The sequence below is a fragment of the Rana temporaria genome, chromosome 11 (genome assembly GCF_905171775.1).
Source record: "Rana temporaria chromosome 11, aRanTem1.1, whole genome shotgun sequence".
NCBI lineage: Eukaryota > Metazoa > Chordata > Amphibia > Anura > Ranidae > Rana > Rana temporaria.
In genome coordinates, this window is record NC_053499.1 from 114,460,711 (window position 1) to 114,474,587 (window position 13,877).

The 13,877-nt window shown below is 41.8% G+C and overlaps 1 protein-coding gene across 2 annotated transcripts in view; it reads right to left on the bottom strand.

The window, feature by feature from the left end:
• RELA (RELA proto-oncogene, NF-kB subunit) overlaps positions 1-13,877 on the bottom strand; it is a 106,859-nt gene that overhangs the window by 41,030 nt on the left and 51,952 nt on the right. For both annotated transcript variants that reach the window (XM_040328868.1, XM_040328867.1), the window contains exon 3: positions 12,819-12,973. In XM_040328868.1, the coding sequence (XP_040184802.1) occupies positions 12,819-12,973 (155 nt within the window). The remainder of the gene's footprint in view (positions 1-12,818; positions 12,974-13,877) is intronic.

Below are 13,877 nucleotides of genomic sequence, written 5' to 3' on the forward strand. Positions count from 1 at the left end.
ATTTATAGCGAAAAAAATAAAAACCGCAGAGGTGATCAAATACCACCAAAAGAAAGCTCTATTTGTGGGAAAAAAAGGACAACAATTTCATTTGGTTACAGTGTTGTATGACTGAGTTATTGTCATTCAAAATGTGAGAGCACCGAAAGCTGAAAATTGGTCTGGTTATTAAGTGGGTTTAAGTGCCCAGTTGTCAAGTGGTTAATGACACCGACACTTTAATAGCATGTAAAAGACACAGTTCTGTCATTGTGTGTGGAAAAATGAGAATCACAATTTTTTTTGCCAAGAATAAAGATCATGATTCATTGAAGTGTATTCCAACCCCCCCCCCCCCCCCCCCAAACAAACTGCATTTGAAAGACCGCTGCACAAATACAGTGCGACATAAAATATTGCAACAACCGCCATTTTATTCTCTAGAGTCTCTGGTATATTTTATATATATATATATATATACATATACACACACACACACACACACATTATATATATATATATATATATATATACACACATATACATACATACACATATACATACATACACATATACATACATACACATATACATACATACACATATACATACATACACATATATACACACACACACACACACACACATAGGTAGATTCAGGTACATGGGTGCAAACTTGCGGCGGCGTAGCTTAGCCTGTAGCCTGTTTAGGCTATGCCGTTGTAAGTTAGCTAGGCAAGTACATGATTCTCAATGTACTTGCCTGCTAATATACGGCGGCGTAGCCTAAAGCGGGCGGGCGTAAGGGCGTCAAATTCAAATGTGTGGCAGGGGGGCGTGTTTAATGCTAATCAGGCTTGACCTTACGTTTTTGACGTTTTTCTGTTACTGCGCATGCACCGGGCGCCTACATTTTCCAGTGTGCATTGCGGCTAAGTACGCCGCACGGGCCTATTGATTTCGACGTGGACGTAAACGATGCAAATCGCTATTCGCGGACGACTTGCGCAAACGACGTAAACATTTCGAATCTCGCGGCGGGAACGGCGGCCATACTTTAACATTGCTATTCCACCTAATAGATGGAATAACTTTAGGCCTGATAATGCCTTACGGAAACGGCGTAAATCTACTGCGGCGGCCGGGCGTACGTTCGTGAATCAGCGTTTCAACTCATTTACATATTCTACGCAGACCGCAATGGAAGCGCCACCTAGCGGCCATCCGAAATATTGCAATCTAAGATAGGACGGCGCAAGCCGTCCTATCTTAGATATGTTTAAGCGTATCTCTGTTTGAGCATACGCTTAAACATAGGTCAGCGTAGATTCTGAGTTAGGTCGACTTATCTACTGATAAGCCGGCCTAACTGTTTTTGAATCTACCTAACAGTGCCTTGCGAAAGTATTCGGCCCCCTTGAACTTTGCGACCTTTTGCCACATTTCAGGCTTCAAACATAGATATAAAACTGTAATTTTTTTTGAAGAATCAACAAGTGGGGCACAATCATGAAGTGGAACGAAATTTATTGGATATTTCAAACTTTTTTAACAAATAAAAAACTGAATTGGGCGTGCAAAGTTATTCAGCCCCTTTACTTTGAGTGCAGCAAACTCTCTCAAGAAGTTCAGTGAGGATCTCTGAATGATCCAATGTTGACCTAAATGACTAATGATGATAAATAGAATCCACCTGTGTGTAATCAAGTCTCCGTATAAATGCACCTGCACTGTGATAGTCACAGAGGTCGGTTTAAAGCGCAGGGTGCATCATGAAGAACAAGGAACACATCAGGCAGGTCCGAAATACTGTTGGAGAAGTTTAAAGCCGGATTTGGATACAAAAAGATTTCCCAAGCTTTAAAACATCCCAAGGAGCACTGTGCAAGCGATAATATTGAAATGGAAGGAGTATCAGACCACTGCAAATCTACGAAGACCTGGCCGTCCCTCTAAACTTTCAGCTCATACAAGGAGAAGACTGATCAGAGATGCAGCCAAGAGGCCCATGATCACTCTGGATGAACTGCAGAGATCTACAGCTGAGGTGGGAGACTCTGTCCATAGGACAACAATCAGTCGTATACTGCACAAATCTGGCCTTTATGGAAGAGTGGCAAGAAGAAAGCCATTTCTTAACCACTTGCTTACTGGGCACATATACCCCCCTCCTGCCCAGGTGAAATTTCAGCTTCCGGCACTGCGTCGCTTTAACTAACAATTGCGCGGTCATGCGACGTGGCTCCCAAACAAAATTGACTTTTTTTCCCCCACAAATAGAGCTTTCTTTTGGTGGTATTTGATCACCTCTGCGGTTTTTATTTTTTGCGCTATAAACAAAAAAAATCAACAATTTTGAAAAAAAATTCAATATTTTTTACTTGTTGCTATAATAAATAGCCCAATAAAAAAAAAAAAAAAAAAATTCTCAGTTTAGGTCGATACGTATTCTTCTACATATTTTTGGCAATAAAAAAAAAAAAAATAAAAAAAAATCGCAATAAAGCGCTTACAAAATATGGGACAGAATTATTATTTTTTTTTACTAGTAATGGTGGCGATCTGCGATTTTTTTATTGGAACTGCGACATTATGGCGGACACATTGGACACTTTTGACGACATTCACATTTATACAGCGATCAGTGCTATAAATATGCACTAATTACTGTATAAATTTGACTGGCATTGAAGGGGTTAACACTAGGGGGTGAGGAAGGGGTTAAATGTGTACCTGTATTGTGTTCTAACTGTAGGGGGAGGGGGGTGACTGGGGGAGGTGACCGATGCTGTGTCCCTATGTACAAGGGACACAGATCGGTCTCCTCTCTCCCCTGACAGGACGTGGAGCTCTGTGTTTTCACACAGAGCTCCACGTCCCTGCTCTGTCATTACCGATCGCGGGTACCTGGCGGACATCACGACCGCCAGGCACGGGCATCGGCATCTCGGGGGCGCGCTCGCGGCCGGAGTAATCTGTGAAACACGGTGGTGGCAGCATCATGGTTTGGGCCTGCTTTTCTTCAACAGGGAAGATGGTTAAAATTGATGGGAAGATGGATGGAGCCAAATACAGGAACATTCTGGAAGAAAACCTGATGGAATCTGCAAAAGACCCGAGACTGGGACGGAGATTTGTCTTCCAACAAGACAATGACCCAAAACATAAAGCAAAATCTACAATGGAATGGTTCACAAATAAACATATCCAGGTGTTAGAATGGCCAAGTCAAAGTCCAGACCTGAATCCAATCGAGAATCTGTGGAAAGAACTGAAAACTGCTGTTCACAAACACTTTCCATCCAACCTCACTGAGCTCGAGCTGTTTTGCAAGGAGGAATGGGCAAAAATTTCAGTCTCCCGATGTGCAAAACTGAGACATACCCCAAACGACTTACAGCTGTAATCGCAGCAACAGGTGGCGCTACAAAGTATTAAAGCCTGAAATGTGGCAAAAGGTCGCAAAGTTCAAGGGGGGCGAATACTTTCGCAAGGCACTGTGTGTATATATATATATATATATATATATATATATATATATATATATAAATAATTTGAACTTAAAACCAACAATCATCAAAAAAAAAAGTTTAGTTTTTAACCGCTTGCTGCCCGCGTATCATCATATAACATCGGACTTTGAGCGGTGATATCCGAATGCCTGCAGCTACAGGCATCATTCGGATATCGTCTTTTAGAGCCGGCGATTCCCTTCGCCATAAGAATGTTCATAGCTTCCAGGAACAGGAGGGGACGTCCCCTCTCGCCGCCCTCCGGTGCTTCTCCTGGCTCGCCCCTGCCATCGGCGAACTGAAGGAACCGACCGGCTCTGGATGATGACCAGAGCTTTCTGGCGGGTAAGATGGTCCCTGGAGTCTATGATCGTTCGGAGGCTGGGTTTGATGTTACTACGTCACGCCCAGCCTTTGCATTTGATTTCAGGCATCCCAGCCTGGAGGTGAGATCTGGGGTCTTATTGCTGAAACCACACGTGAGGTATCGCCACGAACGTTAGAGTGAGAGCAATAATTCTAGCACTAGACCTCCTCTGTAACTCAAAACATGCAACATGTTAAAAAAAAAAATCCCCATAGGCGACGCTTTAAGTACCAAAGTCATTCCACAAGCGTGTGCAATTTTGAAGCATGACAAGTTTGGTAACCATTTACATAAAATCTTCACATTATACAAAAAAATTGGGCCGACTTTAAAAAAAAAATGTTTTTAATGCATGAAACTCCCCCCCCCCAAAACACATTGTGCAGCTCTAGCGCCTACCATTCCATTATTTTTTTCCATGAAGAGGTCTACGATATCTAATGATGCCAACGTGCAAAATACAGACTCCTCCAGGCATAATTCTTACTCAGGGATTGATCTATTTGCAGTTAATAAATGGCTTCTACAAAAGATTTCTTCCTTCACTATAAATGATATCACATGACCTGACCATGCTGCAATATCTAGCACCATCATAAAAAGTTTAGATGTCCAACCCTTCTATGGCATAACAATCCTCAAGTTTTGAAAATCCATATAAAAAAATAAATAAAAAAAAAACAGACAGTCCTTATTGAACAGTGTAAAAGCAAAATGTGTATATGATGACACCTGTTCCTCCACCAGAGCGATGAATGGGAGATCAACTCCAATTAAGACTCAAGCTCACTAGATGTTGCCATCCACTCTCGTGTTTGGCAAACAAGCTCAAAGAAAGATTTAGGCTACTTTCACACTGAGGCGTTTTTCAGGCGCTAAAGGGCTAAAAATCGTATACATACACACACTTTTTTCCCCCCCACCATTTATATACATGATATATTTTTTTTATTAAGGACATTTGTCTTTTTTGGACACATTTAAGAGCGCTACTGTGGATTATATTATATATACACACACTGTTATATATAAACAAGTACTCTAACACTTATTGAAAAGGTAAGTCCATTCAACAAAAATAAAGCACAACAGCGCTACTCTATAGGTGGTGTTATCACTCCCACCAAGCAGTCCAAAAATCAAAAATCAATGCTGAGAAGCAGATGAGAAATGTCCCAGAAGGAGTGTTGAAAAAGAAAGAAAAATAGCAGAGTGCACCATCCACCAAAAATCTTCTTGATTCACCAGTTGTGATCACTCGCCCCGTCGGGGTTCAAACTCACCGCAATGAAATATAAAATACGCCTTTCAGTGAATAACACTTCATTAACCATGGATCTCAGCGGACAGCTTCTATCATGGAACCAGATGCTTTAAGGACCCTCAGGTAAAACAAGCAAGAACAGAAAAAGCCACCATAGCGTAATTCAGCTTTTAATATGTAAAACCCTCAAGTCCCAGTACATCAGGCTCCCCTTATATATTCAACGTACATTCATTCAAACAGAAATAGGCATTTGAAAATATCACCAAATCCTCATGCGATCGGCGTCAGTGTCTCCTCCTCGCACCGATGACAGGATACCAGGCAGAGTTACAGCTGCCTCGTCCTGCTTCGGTGGAGCGCGGGGATCCTTCAAATGTATGGTGTAGCAAGCACCCTGACTAGTTTCGCCAGTGAATGGCTTCTACGGTGGCTTCACACTGTTATATATTTATGTCTTTCATCTTTTTTTCATCTTTTGTTAAAGTGGATGTAAACCCACTCTCATTCTTTCTAAACTACTGCCATAGTGCTGATCTACAAGGATATAGATGCCTCCTGCATGTATCCTTACCTGTCAAATGTTTCCCCTCTGTCTGTTACAAGAACTGAAAAAACTGCAGATTCTGTGGGTGGATCTGTTGTCTGGAGCTCGGTGGGTGGAGTCGTGATGTCAGTAGACTCCCTGCCCACCTTTACACTCCTTGTGAACATGCATTTTTTCCTGTGTATTCCTTACACTGAATTCTGCTGTGATCACTAACATCCAGTCAAAATCCAGAAAAGTAACCACATGACTTCAGAAAAGGAGTGGGGGTGGGAATTAATGAATGCCCGTCTCCAGGCTAGAGCATGAGATATGTAAATAGCCTGTCATTCACAGCAAGGGGGGGGGGGGGGAGAACGGACAAAAGTTTTCTCCCTTTTGTCCGTTTGTCACTGAAAAAAAAAAAAAAAAAAAAAAAAGAGGATTGTTCAGAGCTGGATTAACTCTTTGTGGCAAGACTGGGCACAGATGATAGGAAATATTTTACTCTACATTGTGACAGCAAGAAAAAAAAAAAAAAAAAACGAACATTTGGGTTTACATCCACTTTAATTACGTTTTGTTGCTTTGCAGCCCGAAATGTAAACATGCAGAGTTTAAGTTTTATCCAACAGTATTTACTAGTGCAACTTATAACATCCAAAATGAAAGATATAACACCAATATCTCAGGAAAATAAAAACTGAATCACAGTGTTGGGGGAAAAAGGGGGGGGGGTCACCCCCTTATTGGCAGTATTTTGAACCACCTTTTGCTTTAATTACAGCCTTTAGTCTGTTGGGATATAAATCTACTAACATTGCACATTTAGACTTTGCAATATTTGCCCGCTCTTCTTTGCAGAACTCAAGTTCAGTTAAATTTGATGGTGACCATTTGTGGCCTGCAGTGTTCAGGTCATTTCAAAGATTATGGGGTTATTAAAAAACCCAGAAATGAAGACGTACCCTAAAGTCATGGCAAACCATTTACATATTATGATTATCCCTACTGACCAAATGGGTTTTACACAGGGCAGATAAGCTTCGGATTCAACTTGAAAAATTCTTGACATAATTCATTACACAAAAATCAGCCGCGTGCTTTTTTGATGCTTGCACTTGATGCCGAGAAGGTATTCAATAGAATACATTGAGCAAGTGCTCAGAAAATTCGAATTTTCTGGCCACATATTTACAGCCATCTTGACGTTCTATTCTTTTCCAACAGTCAAGGTTTATACATCCAAAATGTCTCAGACCTTTCCTATATGGAACTTGCCAGTTGTTCCCACTACTCTTCATCTTTGGCTAACATTTTTGAACCCTTGTCAGAAGCCATTTGGTCTTACCCTGAAATTACTGGTTTCATGTTCATAGACAACAAAAAATAAACCTTTTTTTGCAGAATACTGTACTTACAAACCCATCTACTTCACTGGCTTCAGCTCATATTTTTAAGTCTGTTTAACACAAGATCTTACTATATACACACTAAATCTGGGTGTTGATCTAGTTGTTAAAAACAATCTTCTTCGTATACATGGAGCGATACAAAAATATAATAGATGGGTATTACTTCAACATTCAACGTGTCTTGAATGATCAAAATTATAAAATATAATAAAACAATACAATAGTATCGATAAGTTAACCACTTAAGGACCGCCTCCTGCACATTTACGTCAGCAGAATGGCACGGCTGGGCACAGGCAGGGTTTGACAAATTTGCTTGGAATCTAGGAGCCAGCTAAAAAAGTTAGGAGCCAGAAAACACGCCCCGTCCCGACGAGCTTGTGCGCAGAAGCGAACACATACGTGAGCAGCGCCCGCATATGTAAGTGGTGTTCAAACCACACATGTGAGGTATCACCGCGATTGGTAGAGCGAGAGCAAGAATTCTAGCCCTAGACCTCCTCTATAACTCAAACATGCAACCTGTAGATTTTTTTAATCGTCGCCTATGAAGATTTTAAAGGGTAAAAGTTTGTCGGCATTCCACGAGCGGACGCAATTTTGAAGCGTGACATGTTGGGTATGAATTTACTCGGCGTAACATTATCTTTCATAATATAAAAAAAAATGGGGATAACTTTACTGTGGATCAACTGTGGGTATGGAGTTGGGTGTATGGGATTGTATTGTGTTTTTTATTTTGTTTGTTTATTTTTTTGAGGTTGAACTGGATGGACTTGTGTCTTTTTTCGACCTGACTAACTATGTAACTATGTAACTATGTACTGTTGTCTTATTTTTTAATTTAAAAAAGTGTAATTTTTTCCCAAAAAAGTGCACTTGTAAGACCGCTGCGCAAATACGGCGTGACAGAAAGTATTGCAACGATCGCCATTTTATTCTCTAGGGTGTTAGGATAAAAAATAATATATATAATGTTTGGGGGTTCTAATTAGAGGGAAGAAGATGGCAGTGAAAATAGTGAAAAATTACATTAGAATTCCTGGTGAACTTGTAATGCTTAACTTGTAATACCAACGGCCACCACCAGATGGGCGCCAGCTTACACATCTGGTGATAATAACTTGTAATACCAACGGCTCACCACCAGATGGCGCCAGCTCACAAAAAAAAAGTTTTTTTTTGCCCCCCTTCCAAGCCAAGTCGCCAGGGCCCCATTTCTAGTTGCCATGGCGACTGGGATTTGTCGAGCCCTGGGCACAGGCACGTACCTGTACATCGCCGGGCGCGACCCGGTCCCGAAGCTCCGTGACCGGACCCAATCGCCGCCGGTGTTCCGCAATCAATTACAGGAGCTGAAGAACGGGCAGAGGTGTGTGTAAACCCCATGGATAAATTAATCTTAACCGGATCAGAGAATGTTACTGACTCCTTGGTCCCTGAATAGGCATATGGGGTTCTGAGGTCCAGGGATGGGCGATTGCTGTGTTCCTTACCCACTCCTCTCTCTTTTATTCCTTTCCTCTTTTTGTGTGCTCCTTTATCCCATGGCCTTTTCCACCATTCAAAGCCCTTTATTTTCTCTCTTGCTCTCTTCTGTCCACAAAATATTCAGTAAACATGACACAAGCTTACATTGACGTTATACATAGACTGCAGTGACTCTACCTTAGTCATCTTATAATTTATTATACCAATATTTTTCTGTTAGCCAACAGTAGCTTGGCTTCCTTAATACTGAGGCCGTTTGGTTTATATGTAAACAGAGAGAGGAGCCAAGTGTAGTGAATTAAACAATTTTTTATTTAAAGCACTCACAAGTGTGGACAAGCATGAGGACTGGTGGAAACAGTCCAGGACCTGGATGGATGGGTGAGCCAACTCGACGTACAGGTCCCTGGTACAGAGTCACTGAAGCCGCAGCAACCATCAATAAGCCAGGAGTTGCTGGGTCCGGGATCGCTGTGTAACTGATCGAAAAGTGGGAAGAATCCCCACCAGAGAACAACGCCATAAGTCGCAATTAATGCAGGGTTTGCATTTTGGGAGCAAACATGCTCGCTTCATCGGCCCCATTATTTACCGTATAAGCATTAATGTGTACACCTGAACTCGAATTGGCCCATTAGTCTCAAACCTTCTGGCACAAAGTCATTTGGAGGGATGTGACCAAAATTCAGCTTTTTTGGCCACAACCTTAAAACATTTAGAGAGGAATCAACAATGCCTGTGATGAAAGGTACATCATTTTTACCGTGAAAAACAGAGGTGGATCGCTGATGATGTTTTGGGGATGTGTGAGCTACAAAAGGCACAGGAAATTTGGTCACAATTGATGGCAAGATGAATGCAGTACGTTATCAAAAAATACTGTAGGAACATGTGCATTCATCAGCCAGGAAGCTCCGCATGGGACGTACTTGGATATTCCAACATGACAATGATCCAAAACACAAGGCCAAGTCGACCGGTCATTGGCTACAGCAGAATAAAGTGAAGGTTCTGGAGTGGCCATCTCGGTCTCCTGACCTCAATATCATTGAGCCACTCTGGGGAGATCTCAAAAGTGCAGTTCATGCAAGACAGCCCAAGAATTTACAGGAACTGGAGGCTTTTTGCCAGGAGGAATGGGCAGCTTTACCATCTGAGAAGATAAAGAGCCTCATCCACAAATACCACAAAAGACTTCAAGCTGTCGATGTTAAATGGGGCAATACACGGTATTAAGAACTGGGGTATGCAAGCTTTTGATCAGGGTCATTTGGGTAGTTTCTGTTGTGATTACGATTTAAAAAGAGTAAAACACAGTTGATTGATAATAAATGGCTTCAGCCAAACACTAACCATGAGTGAAAAGTGTTTTTGTGTGATCATTCATAGTCTTATAAATGGCCAAGAAATAAAATTCTGCCAGGGTATGTAAACTTATGAGCACAACTGTAAAGCTTTTACTGTTGAATTACCGTATATACTAGAGTGTAAGCCGACCCAAAGATAAGCAGAGGCACCTAATTTTAAACAACAAAAAACTGGGAAAACGTATTGACTCGAGTATAAGCCTAGGGTGTCCATCTGCATGCCTCACTGTGCCCATGCCTAGACTGACGTTTAACATGGGAGTCTATGGAAGGGGTGCACGGCTTTGAAAAAAATCGGTGCTTCCCAGCCTTAGATTCCCCAGACAACAAACTTTGCACACTGGTAGAGGAGAAATTGGGCTATATGTGTGCCAAGTTCTGGGTTCAGAGGACCTACGACCGGCCGGTACCGGGTCCCCACAATCATTGGAGAAATGACCGTTTAACATGGGAGTATATGGAAGGGGTGCTCGGTTTTGAAAAATCGGTGCTTCCCGGCCGTAGGTCCCCTGGACAACAAACTGCACACCTGTAGAAGAAGAGTGGGGCTACATGTGTGCCAAGGGGGACATTTTCAGCCAAAAAATGTACTGAAAAAACTTGTCTTAAAGCGGAGGTTCACCCGTATATATATGACTTTTTCCCCTTAGATGGATGCTCGTTTTGTCTAGGGGAATCGGCTAGATGTTTTAAAATATGAGCCGTACTTACCGTTTACGAGATGCATCTTCTCCGTCGCTTCCGGGTATAGGCTGCGGGACTGGGCGTTCCTATGTTGATTGACAGTCTTTCGAGAGGCTTCCGACGGTCGCATCCATCGCGTCACGATTTTCCGAAAGAAGCCGAACGTCGGTGCGCAGGCGCAGTATAGAGCCGCACCGACATTCGGCTTCTTTTGGCTAATAGTGACGCGATGGATGCGACCGTCGGAAGCCTCTCGGAAGACTGTCAATCAAGAAGGAACGCCCGCTCCCGAAGACCCATACCCGGAAGCGACGGAGAAGATGCATCTCGAAAACGGTAAGTACAGCTCATATTTTAAAACAACTAGCCGATTCCCCTAGACAAAACGAGCAGGAATCTAAGGGGAAAAGATCAAAAAATAAATAAATGGGTGAACTCCCGCTTTAAACTCTAGTATATACAGTATTTACCAACCACCCATTTAGAAAATATATTTTTACACTGTACATTCATAATTTGTGGTTTATTTGCACTGGAACACATGATATTTCTGCCTTTTTATCTTATTTAGATAATAAAGTTATGTTTCATTGGGCAACTTGAAAAAAAATAAGTCATTTCATTATTGGGTGTCCATTTAATTGGTATAGTTCAGTTTGAGAACCCATATTTCTGCTGACCCGAGACACACCTTTGGCCTGAATTTCCCCCCACTCTTCCACAAAACTCAAAAAGTGGGACACTAGCTTTTTTTCCAGGTTTGGACATTGTAACATACATAAAACGGCAATCCTTTCAAAGAATTTATATTATTTTTCACGTCCCTATTAAATTCATATTCCTGCATCGTTCCTGAAGTCAGTTAATTCTACTTTCTCTAAATTTCTATGGGTCCAATACTCCCCCAGAATTAAAACGGAGCTACTTTCTTTACCCAAAGGCCATGGTGCCTTAGCCTTCCCTGTCTGGCACAGACATAAGGGCTTGAAAGCCATGGTTTCCAAAGAAAGGTCATCTACACATTTCCTCATGCAAAATTTAGTATGTGGGCTTCACACATGCCACTGCACCTTAAAAAAAAAACAAAAAAAACAACAAACGCACTCGAGCATCAGACCCGCTCAAATATTGCGCAACTGCCCTTTTAAAATCTAGTCTCTCTTTCCCCCCTCTATTCTCTATCGGGTTCTAGGCAACCCTGCCTTCTCTGCCAGCACACAATCAGGACCATTTTGTGACCATGTGGACAGGCGTATATTCCAGGCATCCACTTTCCTCTTCAACAAAGGTTGGCCATCCCTCAATGCCCTTGTGGCAGACATAAGTCCTTTCCACTTGGATGTGTGGAAAACCTCAAAACGACACCTTTTTCTCATTTCATTATTCCTTTCTGAGGAAAATTTTAATATGAGAAGTTGAACAATGAACAAGGCCCACTCAGACATTCTCCTTTCATTATTTACTCTCTCAACTCCCTGCCCAAGGATGACAACCACCCCAATCCTAAACAAATGGGAACAGGTTTTAACCTTCTCCCCACAGAGAAAATAAGTAGAATCCTTTACTTCACCTTAAAAAAATCTTCCATTTGTACCCAGATCCAAGAATTCAACTTTAAATTACTTTCCAGGTGGTACAGAACATTTACAATACTCCATAAGCAATTTTCAGAAGCCCCAGATATTTGATATATATATATATATATATATATATATATATATATATATATATATATATATATATATATATATATATATATATATATATTTATATTACACATACACACACACATACACATACACACACACACACACACACACACACATTCTGGTCCTGTTCCTTACTGAAGCACTTTTAGAGGTCAAACAAATCTCCCAAAAATTCTGATTTCACTTTGATAATTTAGCCTTTTCCTGTTGCACCAGTCTTCAATTCCCTTTAGATCAGTGGTTCCCTTCCTCAGGACCCACTAAACAGGCCAGATTTTAAGTATTACCTTGGAGAGATGCATACTATGAAGTGCACAAAAGTGACATGTGATCTTATATGGTGCACTGCAAAAACAATTGTTTGTGTGTCCTAGCGGTGAGTGGCGTTTGACAGTGCAGCAAAGCGATTTAGTCCTAACCAGTTCTTGGGTCACAAATCTCGGCAATATATTCTGCTTTATTAACCTCTTATCTACACATGTCTTTTAAAGCTGGTACGTATACCTTAATAGTGGGATGAGTTTTAGTAGTATCCGTACTTCGCTCTCCCGGAATGCTTCCAGCAGAACGCCCTTCGCACTTATAGCGAAACCGCATACCTCGCTGTTTTGGCTGTTCAATGATCTCCACATAAGGCACAGAAGACTGCATACTTGTACCTGTTTGGAGAAATAAGATAGAGAAAAGGAAGAGTAAACTTACATTTTGAATTTAACTTACAAAATTTGAAACCTGAAGATATAATATTGCCAAAGAATTAAGCACATGACTGAACAGAACCCAGTCACCAGATCCCCATGGCTGCTGGAAATATGTCCCTAGGAAACCAGGAACTGGCCATGAGGTAGCCTACTAAGATCTCCTTTGCAGAATGGCAATGATTTGAATGGCAGAAAAGCAAATCTTGGGATCCCGTGTTCTGTGTCAGGTACATTATGGTCAACATCCACTCGCAAGAGAAGTGCAAAGGATGTCGAGTCCTACTACTGTTCTATTCAACTACCATCGATACTAGAGCCAAAAGGTTAGGACGGAGAGTGAGGGTGACATTAAAAGAACTATATATGCTGTGTTGAAAAGCAAGAGGTAAATCAGAAACAATACATACGCATGAAGTATGACAACGGTGAATACCAACTCAAGTTTCAGAAAGATTCCACCCCCGGCTTCGTAGTCAAGGAAGAAGGGTCTAAATCTAGGTGAATGAATCCACAATTCATTAACCGATTGCGACCGCTTCCTGGACTTTTACGTCAGCAGAATGGCACGGCTGCGCAAAGTAACGTATATTTACGTTACTTTAAATTTCACACTGTGCGGGCGCGCGCACACCCCTGTCGCGAGCTCCGTGACCGCGGGACCCGCTTTCCGCTGGTGTCCTGCGATCATGTCACGGAGCTGCAGAACAGGGGGATGCCTGTGTAAAGAAGGAATCTCCCTGTTCTGCCTAGTGGCAGGACACTGATCGTCTGTTCCCTCTCATCGGGAGCAGTGATTAGTGTCATGTCACAGTAAGCGCCGCCCCCACACAGTTAGAATCACTCCCTAGGACACACTTAACCC